This window comes from Varanus komodoensis, unplaced genomic scaffold, assembly GCF_004798865.1.
Source record: "Varanus komodoensis strain SLA01 unplaced genomic scaffold, ASM479886v1 scaffold53, whole genome shotgun sequence".
NCBI classification, from domain to species: Eukaryota; Metazoa; Chordata; class Lepidosauria; order Squamata; family Varanidae; genus Varanus; species Varanus komodoensis.
Window position 1 is genome coordinate 4,161,343 of NW_025336126.1, and position 25,519 is coordinate 4,186,861.

At 50.3% G+C, this 25,519-nt stretch overlaps 1 protein-coding gene across 1 annotated transcript in view; it reads right to left on the reverse strand.

Moving 5' to 3' along the window:
* Positions 1-6: 6 nt before the first annotated feature.
* PLEKHA4 (pleckstrin homology domain containing A4) overlaps positions 7-25,519 on the reverse strand; it is a 40,485-nt gene continuing 14,972 nt past the window's right edge. Inside the window, exons 3-23 of the mRNA XM_044447719.1 lie at positions 19,509-19,617; positions 19,198-19,308; positions 18,690-18,762; positions 18,458-18,558; positions 16,632-16,747; positions 15,609-15,866; positions 14,526-15,078; positions 14,359-14,436; positions 13,653-13,754; positions 12,235-12,303; positions 10,843-10,923; positions 9,610-9,759; positions 8,776-8,874; positions 8,500-8,602; positions 7,944-8,026; positions 6,446-6,547; positions 6,227-6,338; positions 5,255-5,310; positions 4,763-4,924; positions 3,631-3,799; positions 7-1,936 (exon numbers count right to left, since the gene is read on the reverse strand). Of these exons, the coding sequence (XP_044303654.1) occupies positions 1,353-1,936; positions 3,631-3,799; positions 4,763-4,924; positions 5,255-5,310; positions 6,227-6,338; positions 6,446-6,547; positions 7,944-8,026; positions 8,500-8,602; positions 8,776-8,874; positions 9,610-9,759; positions 10,843-10,923; positions 12,235-12,303; positions 13,653-13,754; positions 14,359-14,436; positions 14,526-15,078; positions 15,609-15,866; positions 16,632-16,747; positions 18,458-18,558; positions 18,690-18,762; positions 19,198-19,308; positions 19,509-19,617 (3,271 nt within the window). The 3' untranslated portion in view covers positions 7-1,352. The remainder of the gene's footprint in view (positions 1,937-3,630; positions 3,800-4,762; positions 4,925-5,254; positions 5,311-6,226; positions 6,339-6,445; positions 6,548-7,943; positions 8,027-8,499; positions 8,603-8,775; positions 8,875-9,609; positions 9,760-10,842; positions 10,924-12,234; positions 12,304-13,652; positions 13,755-14,358; positions 14,437-14,525; positions 15,079-15,608; positions 15,867-16,631; positions 16,748-18,457; positions 18,559-18,689; positions 18,763-19,197; positions 19,309-19,508; positions 19,618-25,519) is intronic.

Here is a 25,519-nt window from a genome sequence, read left to right on the forward strand (position 1 = left end):
TAGCCAAAGGATGAGAGCTCATGGGAGTTGTAGGTCAAAACATCTGGAAGGCCTAAAGCTGCCCACCTCTGTGGTAAATACTCTGTCCTTGAAAAAGATAAATGTGAAATGCTTTGCATACTTTTAAACAAACACTTCTCTGACCACTTGTACTGATTACTTATCATCTCCAGGTTTTTCTTTCCTCCCACCAGGGCACATTAACTATTAGCATAAGGGTTGGTGGGCAGAAATGAAAAACATTTTTTTCAGATAAAAAAACTTCTGCAGATTTATCAAGCAAAGTTGGACCAGCATGGAACTTCTGCAGATTTATCAAGCAAAGCTGGACTTGCTTGGGACAAGGACTCTTGCTGTTCTGTGCAGTCCAGGGCATGGCTTGGTGCACACTTGCACAGCAGAGAATGCACATCCCATCATAAACGTGCATGTGTAAACCTTATTTTTTAGGAAGAAACCTTCCCACAGTGATTTCCCTGGGCAAAGATCAAATCCTTATCTGGTATCAAGAATGCTAGAGTAACATGTTTGCCAGAGACTGATTATAGGACTGCAGGCAAGTTGCTGGGCCTCAAACTCACTTTCCCCTTTCTAAAAGCAGGCAATGAGCAGAAATCTGTGCTTCATGGATATGCAGAAATTGAACTTAGGATTCCCACATGGTCATGGAATCAATAGTGATGCCCAAGGATTGTTGGGAACTTCTGGGGAAGAAGTTTAGCTGCACCTGTAGACTCAGGCTGATTGAGGCTGAGTCTCCCAAGGGCGTGAGCCCTTAGTGCCAACTCAAGGGTGAGAGTTAAAGGGCTCTTGTTCTGAGACTCTTAGCCTGTGGCTGGAAGCACGGGTTCTGGGGAGCTGAGAAACATGCTCCAGATGATCTATTGGACTCCTTTAAAAAAAGACTCCACAGATTCCTTCACCCATTCTGCGGAGGACAGAGCTTTACATCCATGGAACTGAGAGGAGGGTAAGTCTACCTCAAATTAGTCCCCTCCTTCCCTTTTAAGTATTGCATTACATTAAAAAAAAAAACTTCTAAATGTGTGTGTGAGTTTGGGCACCCGCCATGGGACACCATGTGCTCATTTATAAATGGGTGTTTGTACATATACTTAGGTGGAACTGCTTGTGTACATGAGACTATCATTGCATACCCTGTAGCCAGACACCTGGGATCTGAGGCGAGGGTTTGAAAACTAGGCTGGAAGATGTTGGATGCTCTCTGGGGAAGGACAGAAAGAGCAGGACCTGGAAGCTGCCACTCTGAGGCTGCCAGCGTATGGCCTTGGACTATTCCTTCACCAAGTTTCAGGGCCTGTCTTTGTATCACTGTCCACTATCCACTAGAGCTAAAAACTGGATTTCAGCAGCGTGACCTTGATGGGCCGTCCAGTCTCTCCAAGATAGGTCACCCTCTGATGGGACTTGTGCTCACCCCTCCAGTTGAGGCACGGACCATTGGCAGGACCCTGATTACCCACAGGGCTGTGCTCAGATGACCACACTTCATAGTCCCATAAAGGAGGCGAAGACCAATCAGCTGTTCCGGAAACAGACAAGTTCCGATTGGCTGACTGGGGCAAAGGCGTCACCCAGCGAGGACCTTTGAGTGAAGGATGCTCCTTCCTGCCACATTCCAGCAGATGGGATGGAGAGTGAGGATCCCTGGGCTTGGATGAGAGCCGGCGGTCCTCCGCAAGGAGAGGCAAGGACCAATCCGAAGATTCGGAGGAGCCGTGAATGGCCGTTTGGGACGGAGCTGATGCCTGGGTACCGCTACAGCTTGAGTTTCGAGCTGCGGTTTGGTCATGCATGGATACCCTGTTAGGGAACTCTGGTTCCTTGGGGGGGTTGTCACTGGGGAGGTGAGAGCAGTTCAGGCTATCATGCGATGTGGAGATGTCATCAAGAGAGGAGCGAGAATTGGTCCTTCCTGGGGGGGAAAACAAAAATAGAAACCTCAGTCGATCTACCTTCAAGATGCCACTATTGAGCTCCTGGGACAGAAACGAATCAGAAATGGGCAGAGATGTTATTACTGACTGAACAACTCAGCTGCTGTTTGCTGGGGGTACTATGTGGCCCAGCAATCACTAGTTCCTGAAAGATGGAGGTGAGAGGGTGGTGGAACAACACCTTTGCCAGCATTCTCAAGGTCCCCAAGCACCCGTGCTTAACATGGGAGCCGCCATTTTAATTTTCCCACAATGCCCCAGAGCAGCACAAGAACATTGCTGCAGGGAATCACTTGCCACAAGCCTGAAGTAAAACTGCTAGGGTGTTAGCAGGAAGGAGGCCGTGGACCTCCCAACGCTGAGGTGGTCCCCAAACCTAGAGCTTGCCCCTGTTTTTGGCAACACTGATGTTCTGCTAGGACAGTGATGGCGAACCTTTTAGAGACCAAGTGCCCAAACTTCAACCCAAAACCCAGGTTTGGGTTGTACCCAAACTTCAACCAAAGTGCCAAGACTACAATAAAACCTGACAACTGAGGTTTTAGTTTAGAAGAAAAAACTCCCAGCCAGTCCAAGCAAATATATCCGTGGCAGCGCACTGACCGGCCATGCGAAAGCCCGGACAAGTCGCAGCTAATGAGTCCCGGCACATGATGTCATCGCCTGGCGCCACTACTCCTTTCCGAGCATGCGCACGGCCCCTGTGTGCGCTGTCATCTGATGCTTGCCTGCCGGGGCGATGATGGGGTGACTTGGTTCGCGTGCCAACAGAGAGGGCTCTGTGCGCCCGCTGTGGCATGTGTGCCATAGGCTCGCCACCACTGTGCTAGGACCTTTAAAAAGAATATTTAGAGGGCTAGTATGAAGTGGTGGGTGGAGTGACTGAGGACATTCAGGTTCTAGTCACCACATGGCCAGGAAGCTGCCTGGATGGATTAGAGCTAGTCCCACACTCTCAAGCTAGCCTACCTCACAGGGTTGCTGTTGTGAGGATAAAAAATGGAGATCTATTTAAGTTGCTTCACATGAGGAAAAAAAGCAGGATAGCAATGCAGCCTAGTCATAATGGTAATGGTGATGATAACTGCGGGGGAGGGGGTTATTTCATCTTGTAAGAACAAATACCCAAAGCCAGAGAGCTACGGCACTTGTTGCTGACGTTAGACTATGTGCGATTTTTTGTCTCTTGCTTTTTTGCTTGCGCGTTTTTTTCAGGCTCAGTGGCTGGCACAGAAGGAGCAAACTGGCTTCACAGCTGGCCAAAGGCCCTGCTGTTGGAACAAAAGGCAACCCAACGCATCTGGAGGGGACCGGGCTGGTGAAGGCGGGTTTAGATGGATGAAACCAGAACCAGAGCACCACAGAGGGTTTGGCCCAGGCACTGGGGTGCTGTGGATCCTACGAGCACGTTTTGGTCCAGAGATCGTGCAAGCCCCCATCTGTCCCAAAGGGTGGGCACTTTGCATTGTGGGTCTCCAACATGAGACTCCACCTGCTCAGGTGTGTCACAATCCAACCCATACCTGCCTTGGGTGGGAGTGAAGAGAGGGGGAGAGATTTGAGAGACGGGGGACATAAACTGAAGCAAGACAGACACTGAACGGTTCCCGCAGGCCTCCCGCCCGCCGGACCCTCCCCCGCCAGAGGAGAATCACGGCTGCCCTGCTGGTACCTGCGAGGTGCTTCCCCCGCTGCGAAGCCTCTGCCGCCAGCGCGTAGGAGAGCTGGATGACTCGCTGTCGCTCCCACTCCGGGGTTGGGGGGCATCGAGGAGGCTTGTGTCCCTCCATGTGTGCACCCTCCTTAGGTGGTGATGATGCAGGGGGGGCATTGGGGAGGGGCTGAAGGAGAGATTAAATCATGGGAGGAGGAGCCGGACGTGAACAACGGAGCCGGTCCCGGCCTCCGTTCCCTGGCAGAGCACCCCACCACTCGGGACAAACCAGACCGCACATCAAGCACAGCCACAAAGATCTTGCTCCCCTGCGGTTTGAATGGCATCGCCGGACGGCTCTGCAATTCAGAATTCAGTTTGAATTACACCAGTCCTTGATCCTTTGTGCAATGCAGGGTGTTGAATGTCAGCCTCATGGGCCAAATCTGGCCGGCATGGGGTCCCAGCCTGCCTTCTAGGGTTCTCCAGATGGCACACCCCCCTCCTTTGGCCCCACCCCCTCTCCACCTGCCAGTCTTTCGGTGGCTTCCCAGCTTTTGTGTGATGCTTTCCCCATGCCAAAAGCTGAAGTGTGTGCCCAGAGGCTTTGCTACTGGCAGCAACAGCATTAAGCTAAGCTAGGCTGACGCTTGGACATGCTCCCTGTGCCTTCAGCCTCACCCTCCACTGGACGGTGGCCTCCGAGGGCTTTTCCACAGTGGAATTTGGGCTAAAAGAGAGTCAGCCCTCCTGGTGGAAGCTGTGACATCTAATTCTGCTTTTGGGAGGATCCCAACTGCATTTCCAAGCTCAGGGGTCCAGGATTCTGCTTTCCTGTCTCAAAACCATTAGACCTTCTTGCTCCCTCTTAGGGAATCGGGGAATCTGCCTGCCAATCATCACCCACTGAGCAGGAAGAGCCGGGAATCCAGTCCTTGATCCCGCTAGCCACAGTGCTCACTGGATGTTGCTTTGCACTCCGGGCACATCCCAGCTTCCTTCCTGACCTACATCCCTCCCTGCCCCACTCCCCAGTCTCCGAGGATCAAAGCCTTGGCGACTCAATATAAAAGAGGGCTGGGGCCTTGTCCTTGTCCCTTGCCATTCTCCTTGGTCCAGGGTCTTCCTCCCCACAAGGCTTCACACCCACCCGGCCAGACCCATGCTTGAGGGAGTCTCGCCGGTGGCCCAGGGAGCCAGGCTGGGCGGCCTCTGACTTTCGTTTGGCCTCCTGGTTCCTCTGCATCCTGTCGAGCTGCTCCTGGGCACTCATGCGGGACCGGCGAGGAGCGGGGCCTTCAGAGGGGGCCACCTGAAAGGGAGTAAGATTGAGAAGATCGGGGTCTTTACGCAACTGCCTTGCCATGTTGGCATTTCCCCACGTCTGCCATCTTGCATCTTTTTTCAGTTCAGACATCTCAGTGCTATGACCGTTCATTGCCCATCAAGATTCCACCCCTCACCTCCTTGAAGCTACGAGTCATTAAAAGGAGTTATTTAAACAGCACTCTTCTTATCTAAACTGTTTTGAAGCTTTGGAGAGAAGCAGTATAATTTTAAAATAAATAAATCCTGCCCTTTCTCCTCAGTGCTGTCATGTACTAAACTCTGCTGCTGCCCCAGTCCTGAAGGTTTATCTCACCTTGGCTACGCTCTGTTCGGCCTCTTCACGGTGGGAACGGATGTGGCTTCCATGATCTACAAATAGGAAGAAAGGGAGACAGATAAACAGGCTGGTATCTTTGGGGTATTTGTTTCTAGAACACAGAACCATCTTTTCCACCTCTTCTACTTTGGAGGAGTGAATCTTTTATTGGAACCCATAGCAGATTCTTATCATTATCTCCAGTACTCATGAAGACCAATTCTGAAAGATCTGGGCAGGTTAAACACTAGAGAAATCTTCCCCAACTTTATGCTTTCCTGAGATGATGGGAGTTGTCAGCTAACGCCTCTGGAGGTCACCAGGTTGGGGTAGCCCCCCCCCACCCCGGGGTTAATAGCTATTGAACCTGGTTCCCAGAGGCAACTCCTTGCTCGCCCAATGGGAAAGCAAGCTAAAAGTGAATGGAAAAGGGGGGATTGTGGGCAACTTAAGGAAAAGCAATGGAAGAAACCACTATGGAGAGAGGAAAGGACTTGCAGGGGAAATAAGATTTGGCCAGTGCCTCTGTACCTGGATGACACCTAGATAAGATCACAGTAATGCTCTGCCTGTGGCATCATCTTTGGAAAATATTTGGAAGCGACAACTGGCCCAGGCTGTGGCAGCCAGACTGTTTGCTGGGAATGGCTATAGGGAAGGTGCTTTAAGTCCGGATCCTTTTCCACTTCGTTTGGTCCTGATCTGTTTGTGGGACCAGTTCCAAAGTGCTGGTTTTGCCCTTTGGAGGCTTAAACCTGCCTGCCCATAATTTGATGGCCCTCTAGATGACTTGGGCTACAGCTCCTATCATCCCCAATCAGCATGGCAGTCTGGGCGGGGTGATGGGAGTTGTAGTCCAACATGCCTGGAGGCTGTCGGGTTGCAGGAAGGCTGTCTTGGCAAACCCATGCACAGATTTCCAGTTTCACCCCCAGGGGCTGATGCTGCCTGTTTCCACCCCTGGCTTACCTTTCTCAAATGCAGGGGGGTCACCAGGAGAATGGCCCGGGGACTGCCTGACCCCCTGGGAACACTGAGATGGTGCCCTCTGCTGCCCTCTGCTGGTCGCAGGTGGACTCTGCTGGCAGAGAATGTAAAGACGTGTTTTTTCAGAGAACGGGAATGCAGGTCCCCGGTCTGCCAAGAGAAACAAGAGGAGGCGAGCATGACAAAATGGTGTAGACTTACAGCCTGATCCATGGTGCCAGGGCTCTCTGGCTGCCTGCCTTCCAACGGGGCCGCAGTTCGGCTCAGCTCTTCGGGGCCTGGCATGTGGCTGGGTGTGGATTCCTGGAAGAGAAGGGTAGATTTTGCAAGAGGAGCACCTCTGGATTCCTCCTCCTCGTTTCCACAGCAGGAGCATGCGCGGGAGACGTCCCACCGCTGGCATGTGGCCCCAGATGCTGTGCCTAGAGCCATTTCGGCCCTCAGAGCGGCAGAGTCTCCTTGCTCCTGGTCTACAAAGACTCCCACTTCAAATTGACTAGCTCTGCTGGCCATAAGCAGAGCGGGACGGGAACAGCCCTTCACCCCAATCAAAACAGCATTGCTATTATTATTGTTGTTGCTGCTGCTGCACAGCAATTCTATCCCACTCCTTTTCCTCTCCCGAGGAACCCAAGCCAGCTGACACAGTCCTCCACTCCATGTTATCCTCATGACAACCCTGTGAGGTAGGTGAGGCTGGGAGTGAGGGACTGGCCCAAAGCCGGCCCCTCAGAGAGCTTCATGGCCAAGGGGGAGCCAGGACCCAGGTGTCCTGGGCCCCAGCCCAACACTCTTCTTCGTGGCAACAGGTGCCACGTGGCCCGTTGCCTCGAGGATGGAGCTTCCATGGCTGACAGGCATGCACAGACCATTTCCCCTTGCAGTGCTGCTTCCAGATGCTGGAGGTCCCTTGGCAGGATGCCCTTCGTGGACCCCTTCCCTCCGTGAGTCCGCCTTCTCACAGCTATGGGCACACCGCAGCCTCCCTCTCTTCACTGCCGTTGCTTGTTCGTTTATTTATATCCGGCGTGTTTCCCTTTCAAGGAACCCAAGACGGCTTCCACAGTCCTCTCAATTTTATCCTTACAACCCTGTGAAGCAGGTTAGGCTGACAGGGACTGACTGGCCCAAGGTCACCCAGGGGCTCCATGGCTGAGTGGGGACCAGAACCTGGAGCTCCCAGATCCGCGGATCTGCCCCTGCGCGCCTGCTTGGCAGACAAAGGTCTAGGAGCGAGCAGTTCCTAGCTCCTCCTCGTCCTCCTCCTCCCTGCAACCTCTACCTGGACCAGAGCAAGAGGTGGGCAGACAAGCAGGTTGCAGTGATGAAGAAGAGGCATGAGGGTCATTTTCAGTGGGCCCACACTGGCACGTGGGCCCCTGGCAGGTGCCCGGTCATGCCGTCCCTTGATGCAGGCCCTGCTCCTTCACAACCTTTGAAGCTGGTGGCCACCCACACATTCTGTGGCAGCACACTCCTTTAATTACATTACGTTCCATGCACAGAAGGGGCAGAGTGCCCAGTCTCACTCAGGGCACTCTGCCCCTGAGTGAGAGCCCAATATCAGGGTAGAGCTCCTAAAGAGCCAAAAAAGGGATAAACTGAAAGCCCAGGATATCAGCTGAGGGAGCCACACTCTACACTGAAGCCAACAGACGTGTGAGGTTGTGCCTTGCAAAGCCAGAAAGCCAACTGCTACCTCCACTCCAGAGCATGGCAACAGCGAACCGTGGTTTGCTCCCATGTGAGAATCTGGTGTTGGGCTGGTGGCTGGAGAGATGCCTGCAGTGGAAGAGGCAAAATAGGCAAGTGAGGAATCAGAATTAGCAGAAAGATCACTCTGTCCCACAGTGTGTTCCACATATCACAAGCGAACCTTCAACCTGTAGGAGAAATTCACTCCACTTGGGGTCTCAATCCTGCCTGCAGCAGGATCCCCAGATCCTTGTCCTAGTGACATTTCTTATTCCCTGACCACTGCATGGTTTCCAAGACTTTCTGCAATTTTCCTCTATTTTATAAAAGATAGAAGACTTCTGAAGGCTGAGTTAGTGGCGGTAAGAGCTTAAAGCTGCCATAAACTGGTCGTTTAGGTTTTGGGGGAATGCCTCCACTTCAGCCCCACCCTCACTGAAGTGTGGCCCCTCGAAACCTTCTCCAGAAGGAAATTCGGCTCTCAGGGTGAAGGAGGCTCTGCAGCCCATAGAAATGAATCATGCGCGCACAGGCGGCGCTAGCAATGTTGCCTTAAGCACCTGATCGTCGGCTCTCCAGGGTGTGGTAGCTTGCTGGACTGGCCCTCAGTCCTGCCAGGATGTCGTGGATCCTCCACAGATCTTGCTGAGCGGCCACTTGGTCCTAAAGAGGAATGGATCAGACCCATGCAGGCAGCTGGATGAGCTTGTGTTTCCAGCCACCTCTCGCTGCCTCCAGCACCAGGAGCGCTCTGCGGCCAGAGGCTCCCCAGCCCTGCCAAGGCAGAGTCGTGCTGGCTGGAAATGAGGGTCGGTGTGGAAGTGGGGAGCATTTACCTGGGGGTGCCCCACATTCCGGATGTGCTCTAAGGAGCCCTTCAGCGTCTGCAAGTCGTTTTCCAAGGCTGCATAACCCTCCCAGGCCCGTTCACTGTCCTAATCAAAGCAACGAATGGCTGCCATCAGACACTGAATGACTCCAGTTGCATATGATAACAACTCCCACCCTTCTCCAGCTTGTCTGGGTGGCTGGAGCCGTTGTCCAAGAAAGTTGCATGGTGCCAGAAGGGGGACAGTGGCTCCTTTCAAGCACTGATGCAAAACGAGCTCAGAAAATTCCAAGGTGACCCATGTGCACACACACCCACGCACTCATGCAGGACCCGCAACCATCTGTCGCAGCGCAGAGGGTGCTTCAGCCAGCCAGCCACGGTGCCTGCTTTGACTGCACAAGCAAGCACTCACCTTGGAAAGCTGGAAATAGAGGGAACAAGGGGGACCTGCCAGAAAATGTCAGAGAATGGGCTTCTTCGTGCCCATCCTTGCCTTTGGGGCTATAGAAGAGTCAGCACTCAGAGAAATGAGCTTGCTGTGAATGTATTATCCCTAGATAGATATAGAGATGATAGAGATAGAGATGATAGAGATGAGGATAGAGAGGATAGCGACAGAGATAGAGATGATGATAGAGATGATAGTGATAGAGAGATGATAGAGATGAGATAGAGTTGATAGTGATAGAGATGATGGAGGTGGAGATGGTATTTAATGCAAAAATAGAATCTGGAAATTAAAGGAAGGGCCCTGGAATATTCCTGGGGTGGAGGGCAAGCCATGGCTACCACCACATCTGTCTGCAGATCTGCCCGCCAAGGGCAGAGGGCAACTCACCAGCGCCAGGTCGCAAAGGCGCGCTCGGAGATGCACCAGCTCATCTTGCAGCTGCCTTTGCTGGTAGGAGATTTTCTCCATGGTGGCATCTTGGCCTTTAAACTCCTCCATTCTCAGGCGGGACACTTCCAAGGCCTTTTCAATCCGCTCCTGCAAAAGCACCATCCATTCTAGGGACTGTCAACCCAGGCTAGCAGCGTTGGAAGGCTTCTTTCTGTGCCTTTCTTCTGTGTACTTCTCATCACAGGGATGAGAGGTAGCCTCACAGGCCGTGTGGCAGAACCCTGGGCACAGCACCATGGCTGGAATGTATCTACACTGCAGCCCCTCTAGATTGCTCAAGCAAGTGAGCCAAGCTGTACCCTAGATGGAAAAAGTGGATGAAGTATTTCCCCATCCTGATCTCTTCCCTCCAGAGCTTTCAAAGAAAGGGGTTTAAGGAGGTAAAACACACAATAATATTACAGCACAGTCAGCAAACACGAGGGCTTTATAACATTTCACAGGCAAAACTGGACAAGTCCTTGCCTGGGAGGCACTTGCAATTGAACAGAGAAAAATGACAAAGGGAGAAAGAGAGCAGCGGGACACACCTGGGCAAAGAAACACCTGGGCAAAGAAATAAGCAGACAAATGAGTGGAGTAGATTGCATAGCATGCAACCATTATGTATGTATGTATTTATTAGATTTATATCCTGCCTTTTTTTTTTTACAATACTGGGTTTGGGCTAGGGAGACTTGCATTCATGTACATCCTTGGTACTGTGTGCCCTTGAGTAAGTATCTCTTTTTTCTTTCAATCCAACTTGAGACTGAAGCTCCTCTGAGAAAGAGAAGAACTAAATGCAGCCCACCAGCTTTGCCCAACCTGGCACCCTCCAGATGTCTTGGGGTGGCAGAAATTGCACATCTGGAGGCTGCCAGACTGGGAAAAGCTACAGGACATAATAGGTTAGGGTTCGGGTTTTGTCCCCCTCTAGTGCCTTTGTCCCCATCTAGTGGTAAAAAAAGGTACTATATCAGAGAAGCATCTCTAGAGTAACTGTCACCACCTTATGGTAGAAAGGAGTATGACATCTGCAGGGTAGCTACAGAGAGATTTCGCCACCACCTGACAATTCAGCAGCTCTGTAAAGGTTGAATATTAATATTAGGGTAACGGCAGCCAACAGAAACCAGGTGATTGGTTTCCTTACAGTGGAAGAGGGAAGGGGAAATGCCAGTAAAGCACCTTTTCAGCCCGGAGTTGCCCTGTCTCCTCTTCAAGACTGCGAAGAAGCTTGTCTTGGCCACAAAGCTTTGTCAGGATTGCCTAGAAGCAAAGAGAAATGAAATAGTGTAGGCAGCTGGACGGTACAGTTTTCTTGCTCGCTGCTTTCTCAAAATGCAAAGGAACAATAGGTTTATGGTTTGCAGGTTAGGGGGACATTTTGAGTGCCTATAAGGGCTGCTTTGCAATGCAGAACTGGATAACATTAAAAATATTTTTACACTGGCCTTCCTCCCTCACCTGAGAGTTGCTTCTAGCTCAGCTAGGATAGATTACTTCTTGTTGCCATTTTTATTTGTTACAATTTATTCATTTATTACTATTGCTATTGATAATCAGTCTTTCCCAGGCTTGGGTTTTCAGACACAGTTGGACTACCATTCCAATCATCCTGGCTGCTGGCTACAGTGGCTAGGGATGGTGGGATCTGGAAAACCAAGGCAGGGAAAGACCCTGCCAGTCCCTACCTCACAGGAAGCTGCAGCTGTCAGCTCACGGATGTCCTGCGTATGCCATGAAATAGGGATGGGAATTGCTTTCTTCCTTCTGTACTTCCTCTAACAGCTGCTCCACCAGCAAGCAGAAGCAGAAGCAGAATGCGGATGCCCGTCTCCATCCTGCGAAAAGGCTCCCCGGCATACGGAGCTTCTCTTTAGAGGCACAAGGGCAGGCCAGACTTGGTTTTACTTTTTCTCCTGGTCAGCTGGCAACCTTCCTTCCTTCATTAATTCACCCAAAATACATCTAGGCTACCTCTCAGGGCAGGACTATGGGGCCGCCACAGTCCCAAGGGACTATGCATTAGCAAAGATTCTCACCAGAACATAGCGGGGTCCGACTTCGGGGCAGACATCCGGGGCTCCACTTGGCAAAGGCAGCAGGAGGGGCCCCAGTGCAAGAGGTCTGACCTCCCGCATTTTGAAGTACGTGAAGTAGCACACATTAAGCATCTAAAGAGTCCCCATCACCTTTGAATCCCGAGTCTAAATTATCTAGTCGTATCACTAAGCTGAGCTTTTCAGCAGTGGCACTGCAGTTATGGAACTGGCCCACTGGTGAAATCCATCGCCCTTCCTCTCTTCCTGTTTTTAGACAGGCAGGAAAAACCTTTTCTATTGCTGAAGCATCGATTTCTGCAAGGGATATGTGCATTAAAAATCATCTCTCTTTTCTCTCTCATTTTTAAAGACTTATTTTACTTCGTTTTAAGCAATAGTTGTGTTCTTGTTCATACATCTCGGGGTTTTTTCATAAGCTGCTTTATTAAAAATAGACTTTTGAAAAGCAAAACCATAGTTTTATAAACGAAGTAAGAAATATTCCAGCGCTAAGAGAAGAAGCAGAGGTACGTACATCAGTGTCACTTTCAAATCGCTGCCCGCCAGCCGAGTGGATGCTTCTCTCCCGCACTAGATTTCGACCCTAGCGAGACAATGAAGTGAGCGACCCAAATGTCAAACCAATGCAAGCAGGAAAAAGCCCCAAAGTTCTGCATCTTCTCCAAGGAGAAACCCTGGCTTGTTATAATATAAAACTTAGAGTGGGTGACACTTTAAAGCACACTCCACAATGGTGCTATTTCAGAATTCCTACAACCATGGGCTTGTCGTTACTGAGGCCTGCATCCAGAAACCTAGCATGTCAGAGACAGTGCTACTGTAGTCTCCTTTTCCTGACATGCTAGCTTTCCATGAATACAAAGACTCTGACATAGGGCAGCATTCTGACATGGCATAAGCCCTCACATGCTACAGCCTCCAAGGATGAATTTTCATGATTTTCATAAAGCGATTTTCATAGAATTAAACTGGATAAGCAGTGCCTTGGTGCACAATCCAAAAGGTCCCGGGTTTGAATGGTACTTCAGCCAAGAACTTAGCAGACAAGCTCTTCTCTCAATCTTGGCAGGAACATGAGTCTAATAATACTGACCTACTTCTCTTGAGGATAACTGAGATCCCGAACAGGAAAGCATGTTTTTTTTCCTGAACAACTCAGGAGGACTAGAGGAATGCGAGAGAAGATTTAAACATTGCCTGCAGGCCATATAGAGGCCTTTGGAAAGTGCTTGCTTGGCACGCCAAGCGGATGAGTAGCTACAGATCCTTGGAAGGAGAACAGATAACCAGAAGATTGGTGCTTGTGGGGTGAAGTTAAACTGAGTAGCACAGCCCTGCTCCCTCCCTGCCCAACCTGCAGCATAATAAGCCTCTGCCTAAAAGCAGACTCCCTGCCAAAATTCAAGCACCTTCTCTTCCCTGTGGCTTTTCTCCATCAGTCCTCTTCTCCCTCCCCTCCCCTCCCCTCCCCTCCCCAGCACATCTTGTTTAATTTCAGAGTGCAAGACAGTGGCCAAGTCCTGTTTGGCTTTTTACGTGGTGCCTCAAGCCGTTACACTAGCTTTTCCCAACTTGGTGCCATCCAGATGCACTGGACTACAACTCCCATCATCAAAGCCACACGGGAAGCTGCCCCACACAGAGTCACACCCGTGGTTCTTATAGCTCAGCACTGCTGGCACTGACTGGCAGCAGCAGCTTTTCTGGGTTTTAGGCAGGGATTTCTTCCTAGAGATGCCAGGCATCAGACCTGTGACCTTCTCCCTACCAAGCCCCTGCTCTGCCCCTGAGCTTCGGCACGTGGAAGCTTGCACTAAGCCCGTTTCATATGACCAACCTGGAAACGCAGAACATTTCAGAAAGCTGAACTTATTTCAGCTTGTTAGAGTTTTCTCCAACACCTCTTTGAGGGCCAAGTGGAAGATCACATACCGTGGTCCCTAAAGACGTCCTTTTGCCAAGATTGGGCCGGTTGGGCAGGGGGGGCAGGGGCGGTAAGTGCAGGTAGCTGGAGGAGGCGGAGTGAGGGGTGATCTGTGGGAAAAGGGAAGGCAGCATGAGGAGGCGGAGCCGTGGGAGCCCCCGAGGAAGACAACATTCCACACCACAATTCGACAGCGACCAGGAAAACTGCAGAGCGTGAGATGGCTCGTGGAATGGAGCTTTCAGAAAATATCACCTTTCTTTTGAAAAAGGAAACAAGTAGCTGGTTCTTATGATTGTGAAGACATCACTCCTCAAATCTCAGGAGCTAGAAGGATAGCTGAAGCTTTCCACTGGTTGGGGACAACAGGAACCCAAAGTCTTATGCAGTTCTTTAACCCCCTGTCCCATTACAAGCCAAAACAAAAGGTTTCCTTTGCATAATTTATTCTGCAAGTCTAAATCCTGCAATTTGCATAGATTAAGCTTGTTTTGGGTGCAGAACTGAGATCTTCTTCAGGGGATTTCCTTTTGTTTCATTTTTTGAGGTGCCAAGTCTACACGGTCCTGGTCTGTAGGAAGGGAACCTTTTCGACAACAGACTTGAAACTCCAGGCAATTAAGGCTCCGAGGTCTGACAAGGAAAAGCCAGGGAGCCAAGCAAAGGGGCAGGAGAGGAGGAGACCATCATGCATGTGCAGAGGCACGCACTCACCAGTCGCCCCTGAAGTCGAGACATGATCAAGGCACGGGATGGTCCAGCGGACGGGGAGAGACACCCTCGATCCGGAAACTGGAGAGAAGCAACAGGTTAGCTGGCGGGGATGAGGTCAGGAGAGGCCCCATGGCGTGCCCAGCGCTGGGCCGGTGGCCTCTACTCACCCTGCTTTGGGGCTGCCTCCCCAGGGAGGCCATCAGGCTGTCCTCGCCCACAGGCCGGGCTCTGCTGGGGTGGGGGCTGCGAGCGTAACGCCGGCCATAGGGGTCTTCAGGGAACGGGAAGACGTCGTACCGGTCTGCAGGGGTCAGCGTGCGCCCCCTGGTGGCAGGCGACACGACGGCGTACGGGTTGCTGGGGGGGCCCTCGCTGGGAGCGATGTCCACCCTCCCCATGGGTGTGTTGGGGCGCACAAGAGCCCGCGGAGACATCCCGGCGGGCAGGTCCTCGCACGAGGCGGCCTGGGCAGTGGCCACCCTGGGCGGCTTCCGGTGGACGTGAGCCGGCGACAAGATCTGGGGCGACTCTGCAGGGGTCAAGGGGAGGGAGTAGGACCGGGAGGAGCGGATGGAGAGCAAGGGGGATGGCTGGGGGGTGCGGGAGGGGGAGGAGGGTGCGGGGCTGCAGGGGCGGGGAGCGGGCGGGGAGCGTGGCCGCGGGGAGCACTTTGCACAGATGACCGGGGAAGGGCATCCATGCGTCTGGGAAGACAGGGAGCTGCCAAGGGAAATGGGGTGGGGGGAGCACAAACGAAAACATTAATGGAGGAGAAATGGAAGCCCCTGCCCAGCCATGCCTGGGGGAGCTGCCAGCCCAAATCCAGAAAAGTAGAAATCCCCCCCTCCAGGCTTCTCCAAGAGGCGATGCTCCAGCCCCTCTTCCCCCAATCATGGATCCCTGGGCAAATTCCTGGTTCTTATGCCTTTTTTCCCGAGTTCTAAAAGGTAGCGATCTCTCTCCTATGGCTCAGTGACTGGCAGCAAGAACTTCGACTGAAACAGGTTGGCCCTTTGAGTGGCTCTGGTCTCTGAGCACCACCTTCTTTGCCCCCACCCCCCAAAATACAGCCCTCAGAGCTTCTCTGACATGAAATCATGGAGCCGGGGGTCAGACTAGATGACTCAGGAGGCCCCTTCTGACTCGCTCTGTTTCTATGTTTCTATGAATCCGGTCCTGGGGCTGCAAGAGGTTCTCCACCCCAGTTCTAGCACCCCCTGCGGTGTGGTTCAGCCTCTGTGTTGCCTCACCTTAAATCCGGCTGGTCTATCCTTTCACGGTGGAACCCCCCATCGAAGGAGCTGGATAAAGAGGTCCTCCTGGGGCACGGAGAGCCCTTCTGGCTGTCCTGCAGGTGGAGGCTCTCGGATGAGGAGGCCTCAGGTTCCCGGGCCTCCGAGAGGCGGGCGATTTCCAGGGATTCGGTGCTTCTGGCCCGGTGATCCTGCGTGAGGGTGACATCCTCAAAGCTGGTGTGGGTGGACACAGAGTGGCCATGGGGGCCCCGGCTGTTGAGGCAGGGCAGAAAGAAAGATTGCACAGTGTCTAAGTCACGGGTCCTTCGTCCCCTGCAACAGCATCCCATAATTAAATACCCCCCGTTTCCACAGGGAGTGCGAAAGCTGACTCCATTCCCACTGGGACTGCACACGCTGACCCTTCCCTTCATCCCCCAACCCACTTTCCAGACCACACTTCAGCCCAGGCTTCTCACAGCTCCTGTTCCAAGCAAACTGGAACTCATTTCACCCAGAAAACTCAAAGTGACCATATCCCCTTTCCTTGCCAAATCACACCTTACCAAAAGGGATGCAGAATCCTGGACACAGGGAGTCAATCCAGCTTCCTTAGGGGGCAAATCCAGGCCCTTTGGGCCCCCAGCTGGCTGAACCCATTTCCTTGACCAGCTTGTGGAGGTCTCCCAGCTTTTGTGTTGCTTTCCTCCCTTTAAGAAGGTTGCAATGCTAAGGCTTTGTTACTAGCAGGGCTTTAAGCTCAAATCTGTTAGCATCTGGGGCCGCTCCCTGTGCCTTGAACCCGGCCCACTGCTGGGATGTGGCTCCTGAAGATGCTCTCTGCAATGGAATTTGGTTCTTGGGCAAAGAGTGGTTTGACACCTCTGCCTTCCTGGGATTCACAAGACCCTCTTTCCCATCTCAGAAAATGGAGGATTAGCCTCCCCTCCCCTCCCCGAGCCAGAGAACCCCCAAAGGCTTTTCTCCAGCAGGCCAGCAGCTAACCCCACACAGGGCTGCTTGTTCCCCCTCCCTTACCAGCTTCCGTAGTCGCCCTCCGCCACTGCTGATTGGTTCATGGCCCTGATCCAGCTGTTCATGTCCAACTGGGTGTCTGCGCTGAAATAGTAGGTCCTCATGCCAGGATGTTCAGCCTGTGAGAGGGAACAACAGAGAGTCCTGGTAGTGGTCCAAACATCCTCAAGGGGGCAGCAGGAGCACAGAAACACCGGTGGGTGACCCAAGGAGAAGAGGAGAAGCCCAGGGTGGACCGGTTTGTTCCCCGCACCCTGGTTCATGGCTGGCATCAGGACACCTGCTGAAGGCCCACGGCTCAGCCGGGACCCCTTGACATGAGCACCCGGGATCCCTCCTCTTCCGCACCGCAACCTGCTCCTTCATCAGCCTCTCATGCAGACAATGGTGCAGGGAGGAAGAGGAGGAGGGGCAGATGCCACGGCCAGCTTGGTTGCTGCCCCTCTGACTTCCAGGCAAGTGAGTGAAAGCACTGCTGTGAAAGAGCAGAAGGAGCAAAGGCAGCTGGGGACAACTGCAGTGTTGGGGGAGACTCGGTGAGGAAGGGGCCCTCCGACACCGTCTCTCCCAAGGACTCTCCAGGCCTTGCAGTCAGCACGGCCCGCTTCACGGCAAAATAATGGGACTTGAAGAAGCCTCCAGCCCAGTGGCTCTGGCTGCACCTCTGCCAGGGGGCTCAGAAGTTCTGCCTTCCAGAGCCACAAGATGCCGAATCTGCTGAACCTTTGGCAGGTTGGTTGTGGATCGCAGCAGATTCGACAGCCCTTGGCAGCTTCTCCCACCAACCCTTCTCATTATTGTCCCTCATTCTCTTCCTCTACTGTTACACTACCTGCTAAAGACCCATTCCAACCACTGCCTATTTTTAAATTAACACATTATTAATTAAGAGGAAGGATCACGGTGCATTAGAAAAGCTAGTGTGCTGGATGCTGAAGGTCCAAGTTCTGCCTAGACATCTGTGGGTGTCACGGGATTGAAGCAGAAAGACTTTTGCATTAGCTGGACATCTGCCACTCTCTCAACTTTGGTGCAATCCTCAAAATAGCAGCAGGAGGAAGATGGATTTTACTGTTATGGGCTATCCTTATTGTAAGGGAAAACATTTCAGGGTAGCTTTGTTTTGAATGGATAATTAAGATTAATTAGCTATACAAAAGGCCCACAGCAAGCCAATACAATACAGAGAGAGAGAGATGGATCAATGGAGCTGCCTTGGGGTGCTTGTCTGTGGGAGCCATGTCCACCTAAGAGTCCCTAGAGAACTGATGCTAGAGGAGAATTTGCTGGCTGATGAATCCAACTTGTTAAGCTAAGTAGGTCTGTCTCTGGTCACTGCTTGAATGGGAGACCACTGGGGAACCTCAGAGAAGAAAGCTGCTAAATAAATAAACAATAGGTGGACATAAGAACAGGTAGGTCTGTCCTGGGCAACTTGCAAAGGTTGTTAGACTAAACTCCCATCCTCCTTTGCCATTGGCCAAACTGGCTAGGGCTGATGGGAGTTGCAGGCCAATAGCAGCCGCAGCAACACGTGTGGCCCACTGGCCATGGGGTCAAAAGCAGAAACTGGCCACGACAGTCCTTAGCCTCTACGTACAAAGGCCGTATGTGCCACTGCAGACCAGCTGCTGGGCAGCAACAGCACAAGAGGGCTTGTGCCAGCATGTCCTGCAGGTGGTTCTTCCGGAGAAATCTGTTGGCCATTCCTAGGAGGAAGGCAGCCTAGCTGGGCCTTTCCTTTGACACTGATCTGAGCAGCCTCGTTCGGTGTTCTGCCCACGGACCAAGGCTACACATGTGCAGGGCGATGCAGGAAAGGACCTGACCTTGAATACAAAGCGCCGGTTCTTCTTCTCCTTGGAGAACGCTGTTCGAATTTCATAGCTGGGGAGAGGGATGCTGCCCAAAACCATCTCTTCGCGGCTGTCTGGAACACACACACACACCCAAAATGTGACTTAGTGCACTTATCAATGCTTCTACCGAATACAGCCTTCCCTAGCCCTCTAAGAGCCTTGGACAAGTCCCATCACCCCCAGAGACATGTTTGACAATTACCTCGGTAGTAGAAGAGGCAGTAATTGGAAAGGACAAACCAACGCCGTTTCCAGAGTTTAAGCCCCGAACTGTCCTGGAAAAAGGGAGAGAGGGAGTGTATCAAAAGGGGCAACTGCATTTCAAAAAAACAAAAACCAAAATCCTGGTTGCCAGCTGCCAACTTGTTCCTATCTGTTCAACCAGGGAAGGAAAATCTTTTTCAATTCAGCAGCTGGATTCCATTTTGGAAAGCTCCCAGGAGGGAAGCACTTTAGCCAAAGAGTCAAAGCAACAGTGGCAAAGCCCAAAATACCAAAAATTGCAGCATTTCTGAGTTTATTGACAGGAATGAAGCCTTTGGAGAGGCATTCCAGTCCTTTAAAAGGGGGAAGATGCTGCATGAAAGCTGGGAAACCATCAAAAAATCAGTGGGTAGAAAAAAGGGGATGCAGTCAGAAGAAGAGGATTGAGATCCCAAAAGGGCCTGGTTGGGTCCCCTGCAGACCTGAGGTTCTGCACCCTGTTTTACCTTTTTATATAGCCATCCACGCATGATGACAGGTGAATTGGGGTCCCTTTTAATGGAGTTTGCCCTCTTTCCAAAAGTGTGTACCTTCTGGACAGGCCGGACTGAATGTGGCTGTGGGAAACAAATGTGAAATTGCAAGATTAAATCCAAAACTGAATAGACTCGTAGGGATAAAGGTGCCAAGAAGCATTTGAGGATTAGAAAGCCGGGTCGACTTGTTTGCACGGTTACAGTAGTTGAGACACAGGGTCTCTCTGCCCCCACTCCCAGCCCCTTTCTAGAGGCTGGTGCCATTTCCAATGTCTCCTCACCTTTGTTCCCATGGCGACTGAAGAGATGGTGACTGTGCTGCTGGCTTGGCTTAGGCCGCTTTTTGGCCGGTCCCTCTCTGACATGGTCCCCAGATAACCCAGTGCTGATCTGGAAAAGAGCAGGGGATGCTGGGTATTGTAGCAATAATTTGGGAAGTGGAAGAACCCCCCCACCCCACTTTGGAGCTGGTGGTTGGGGAAATGCAGAGTGCCATTCGCAGTCTTTCAAAGGGCTTTTGAACACCAGTGTGTCTCATTGAATGCTTTTCTTCCTTTCATTTTTAACAGACTTCTTTAACCTGTGCTAATCTCTCCTCTTTGTGGCCTTCCATCTTGTCCCTGTTTCTCCTCCTCCTCTTCCCTCTCTCTAACAGATCAGAGTACTTGATTTGTGATGCAACTTGAGTCGTATCTTGACAAAGCTGTGCACCACATCCTGCCAGTTGAACACCAGTGAAGTGCTCTTTCCTAACCTGGTTCCCTCAAGGTGAGTTGGATTAATTGACAACATTGGCCAACTGGCCATCCTGGCCGGGACCCAGGACAGCTGAAGTCCTGTAGAGGGTGGGCACCCCATGGATTCCATGGAGTCATCACTGAATTAAATTTCAAGGTTACCTAGTGAAATTTCTCAGGCAGAGCCTGCTTTGGAAGGGCTTTTAGCTTGGGAGGGGGAACAGTTGCTAGACCCAGTCCTTGACCCAGTAAGGAAGCGATGGGAGAAATGAGCTACCCAGTTAGAGGGTCTCCAGCTGTCAGGACTAAATCAGCCAGCCTGAAACTACAAAGAACAGTTTTCAACTGTTAAGATAGGATGCTGATCTTTGATCAGGAAACTTATGTGTAGCTCTTGTTCCTCTCCTGTCCCCTGCTTAGATATACTAATAGACAGATAAGCCAGTATGTGCCTGCCCTCATTCAAGCCTTTGTTTTCATTGCAAACTGCCTTTACAAACCGCCTGCCTGCCTAATATGTTATAAAAGCACCCTGTACAGAATGCTTCTTCACAGTCCCTTTTAGAGCTACCTCATGCTGCAAATATTTCCTGTATGTCTGAATAATCGGTAAGGTTCCTTTGACTGTACATCCCTCCCGTGGCCAGCCGTGTTCTCTTGACACTGCGCTCAAGCAGCAAGAACCCACGGAGGGAAAACTGGAGCTTTACTGAAAGGGAGGGACAGAAGGGAATTTTCCAGTTTGGATTCGCCTCTTTACATGGGCAGATGCTTCTCCTGCAAAGCTGGTAGAAGGCTCCTGAGAGTTTAGGAGCCTCTAATCTGTTAAGTTTCAGTATTCGTTATTTGTTTTTCGGCACCAGGCTAAGACCTTTTTATTTAAAACTTATTTTAATTGTAAATTTATTTATTTATTTAACTAGGGTTTTTTTTTAATTTTTAGCCGAGAATGCACTGAGGTTTTATTGCACTGGGGTTTTATTGTATTGTTATGTATTGATGTTTTGTGAGCCGCCCTGAGGCTTTATTGCGAGGGGGCGGCATAGAAATGTTTTAAATAAATAAATATAAGAATTGCACTTCAAAGGATTGTCTTGCGTTTGAGAACCAGTAGGAAGGGACCAGCTCAGGACAAGTCCCAGGCATCTGGAGGAGAAGCAGATTGGAAAGACTGTGTTAGACCCTCTGAAGACTGTGGATCGGCCTTCTGTCTTAGGCCCCGCTCTGTGATCATGCAGTAAGGAAAGTTAATCCAAGCACTCGTGGCAGCTTTTAAAATCCATAGTGGAGTAGTGATAGGACTTATATTTTATTAGTGGGAATGTTAATACCATATCATTTAATATTTATTTTATGGATATCCCACTTTTTCCTTCAAGGAACTAAAGGCAGCTTACATAATTATCCTACTCATCTCCATGTTACCCTCACAACGACCCTGTGAGGTAGGTTAGGCTGAGCGTCTGTGACTAGCTCAAAGTCACCCAGTGAGCTTTGTGGTTGAATGGGGACTAGAACCCAGATTTCAGTCCAACACTGTGACCACTACACTACCGTGGATTTTCAACATACTTAATATCTGCCACCCCCTCAGAACTCCATGCTTCCTCTGAGTTTTGCTGCAATCCTCACAGTGGTAGAGGAAGCAAACTTTCCAAGCATCAGTAAATTGTTCCCAGTGGTCATGCAAAGTATTTCAGGCTGGTTTATTCTTGCACGGGCACTATAGACCCATCAGCTTTGCAAAAGACCTGCTCCTGATGGAGGTTAAAATGGTTAGAAATGGCTGCTTCATAGGCATGGCTTCAGCTGCCTTCATTTTTGCACTCTCCTTTGGAGCATGGACATGAGGACTTCATGAGGAATGCCTGCCCTTCTAAAGTTTTCATTATCACCATTGCTTGTAAATAATGCCACGACAGTTTAGTAAGGTGCCCTGCAATGGACTGGTAGAAGAGGAAAGGAGAGCTAGTCCCTTCCAGAGCAGCCCATCGTTTTTCTTTGCTTAGTGCAGAGCAGGGACAGAGGGACCTGTCCCTCTTCTGCTAGCATGTTAGCTCGGCCGTGTGGAATTCCTTGTTGCCTATGGTAACCAAGCTAGTGCTTTAAATACAAGGCTGGCTTATGGCTTCAGTAAGCACAGCTCTGACATGCTGCATTTGACACAGAATGTGGCATCCGACACAAAATTTGGATTCCAAAGAGTATCAGCATTCTTTTGCAATTTTAAATGTGAGTCAAGTTGCTAGCTATCATGGAGGCATGAAACTATTGTTCAAAAAGGCAACTAAGCAGTACAAAAGTCTGTTGTAGATGAGAACTTTTGTTTGCAAGTTCCTCCAGCTTGCAAATTTCTTCTTTTCATCTAATACTTTTCCCAATGTTACTGGATCACCTTCTTGTCCTTTCTACCAGATTCTACAAGAAACAAACCTGTTCACCTCTCTCTCACACACAAACATATATAATGTAACATAAAGCAGCATTCAGCAAAATAAGTGCATTAACATATCTTTCGCTGAGAACAGAATTTGAATTTTCTTAACAAAGAAGAAGCAACAGGATGCAACAGACGCCAATTAAAATCTTTTTTTGCATTTCCATATATATATATATATATATATATATATGAGACAATATTGTCAGTGCCAAAATGTGGGCTGAAAACTGCAGCATCAGCACCAGCATAGACAGTAGTTTCTGCATATTTCATCGTTTCTTATTCTTTCTAAAACAGAGCAGAGCAGAAACCATAAAACCTGCTCCCCTAGTCAACCCCCAGCCCATGAATTCCCTCTAGTTATTTTTGGAACAAACCCACCTGCTTGTGTCTGGCAAAAGCATCTCTTTAGAGAGAGTATCCAATGGGTGAGATAGGAAATTCCACCCCTTCCCTTGGCAGCAGGATCCTACATTAATCGCTCTTTGTTGTGAAACCACCAGAAACCCATTTCTTAATGTTTGAGATTTTCACTTCCAGAGGCTATATCCAATTCCCTCTTAAGCAAGCATTTAGAACTTTATATGCTTTCTTCGGACTCAACAGACTCTGGTCCCCTGCAAAAACCTGGGGTCTAGTGTTTGGGGCTCTTGGGACTTGTAAAAAAATCTTATCCCCTAACAAATGTATGTCATCCAGGCTTCATTTCTTCCATAATACTGGGCGGGTTTGCCTAACACAACAAGCTGTACGGTGGGTTGTGCTGTTTGGTTTTAGATGACACAGCAAAACACCATGGGACAAACAAATTCTATAACACACCATGACTTGTCATGGTAGCTGATGAAGCAAGCTTAAGTTACCCCGACAAAACCATTCCTGGTTCGGAGAACAGCATGGCATACAACTAGAAGCTGAAAAGGTCTCAGACAGATCCACAAATTCCCCTCTTCCCATATTTCTATTTTACCTGGACCCCATTCCATGGCTCCTGAAGGCCAAGAACCATACTCCAGATTCACTGGGCTTTGTGCTTCTTTGAAGACAGCCTAGCAAACAGTCAGTCTGATTGATTCAAAAGGAGTTGCCTGCCTGCCACTAGGTTTCCTCAGGGCAGAGGTAGGCAGAGACTTAGTGGTACTCAAATTACAGAAATTAGGAGGTTCAGAGGATGGTTAACCCCCAAGGCAATGAATTCTCAGTGCTTGAAATTAGATCAACATTCGGGCAAGCCCCATTAGATGACCTGTGCACTCATGTAAAATAAACAGCTGTGCGTCTTTTCTGTAAATCCCGGGCAGGATGTCAGGAGTTTCTTAGGTCAATGAAGCTCTAACCTTGACAAATGGTATTTGTCAAGCCCACTGAGAATTATGGAAATGCCAGTCCAACACCAGAGAGTTCCAAGTTGAGGAAGGCTTGTTCACATGCACAGACTAGAAACATAGGCCAAATGGCCATGACATGCAGAAATGCCGTCTGTGACAGTTCTTTGCAAGAATGAAATATGCACAAGTCAAACACAAGGACAACTCGCATCAAAAGTCCTCGGTGCATTTCTATTTTTATTCATTTTATTAATTTGTTGTAAACTGTCCCGAGATGTCTGTGAAGGGACGGTATAGAAAAGTTTTAAATAAATAAAATAACAGAGCCATCCTATCTTTGCTATGTTAATTCACACTTGCACTCGAGGAAGAAGAAATACTTGTCTCAACTCAGGTCCAAAGGAACAGAACCAAACTTGGTAGGGTCTAACCCAGCAAGTTCACTCTGGGATCGCCTCCTCTCCGTTGCATGATTCTATGAGACTGTGACAACACCCAAGTGTGTCTGTCAGTCTGTCTGTTTTAGGAACATAAAAGGTTCCACACGCTATGTCAGATCATCGGTCCATTTGGGCCAGTATTGTCCGGCCTGACCAAATGCAGCTCCTCAAGATTTTAGACAGGGTCTTTTCCAGACAGGCTCTAGCAGTGAGCCCTTGGTTCTCATGATGTCTTCTGGTTTGAGACTTGCCTGTGCTTCTTAGAATGCAGGACTTGGGTCTCACTGGGTAATTCTGGGCCAGTCATTTCCTCCCAGCCCAGCTCAAAACAAAGAACTAGGCTAAACGGTGTGGATTTAGATCCAGTCCAGTACTTTTTGTAGCCTGCCCATAAAAGCTGACCGGACTGGCTGAGAAAGATTATTACAATGTCCTGCACCACACTTGAAAGCAGTAGGCTAGGTTGGGAGTGAAGCACAGAAAACTACCCCCCCATGCCCCCCAAAGCCATTTCCCAGGATTCCTCACCAATGTACCTGCTTTATTCTGCCTAACCCAAACCCAGGCCTTGAGGGAGGTATTTATGCCACCTTGAACTCCTTAGAATACAGAAATCCCTTAGAGGAAATGCAGAAAGCAGTGCTACAAATAAAAATGTATGCCTAGCATCCTCATGTCACCAGGTGACCTTCCTCAACCTAACACCCTTCCAATGTGTTGAGCTCCAACTCTTGTAAGCTCATATTGGAGTTGTAGTGCAGCCTGTTTGGAGGGCACCAGCTGGGGAAGGATACCCTAAACCCGCCTTTCCGTCAGCCAGATCTAAATGGTTGGTTCTTGGGCCTCGGCTAACCAGACTCTGCCCCCTCTTCCTACCTTGCAGATGGCTCAAGTTACTTTCCGAGGTGGCTGAGAATCCTTCAGGCAGGCAGACTATGGCGACGGGCTGCAAGGATTGCCCATTCATTCGTGTCCATTGAATCCCAGCCGTAAACAGCAAGAAGAGAACTAGTTTGTACAACGCTACAACTCACAACAGGGTGATGAAGAGAACAATGAACAGTGAGTCTCGGATGCTGTCCATGCAAGGCTGTTGCAATGTCCTATGGAAGACTGGCTGGGGACACGCTTTGGTCTCATGATCCCTGGCCATAGGGCACCTCCGTCGTTCCTTGGAATGCTTTCTCCCTTGCATTCCGTTCCTTCCGCCCACCTCCCATCCTTGTAATGACGCCAAGGGGATGAATGGGGCATTGATGCTGCCAGGGCCTCCCTCACTGGCCCCAAACAGCATGGGGAACATCAAGCCAGCTATCTGTGAAGGTCCTCATTCAACCACCCACACTG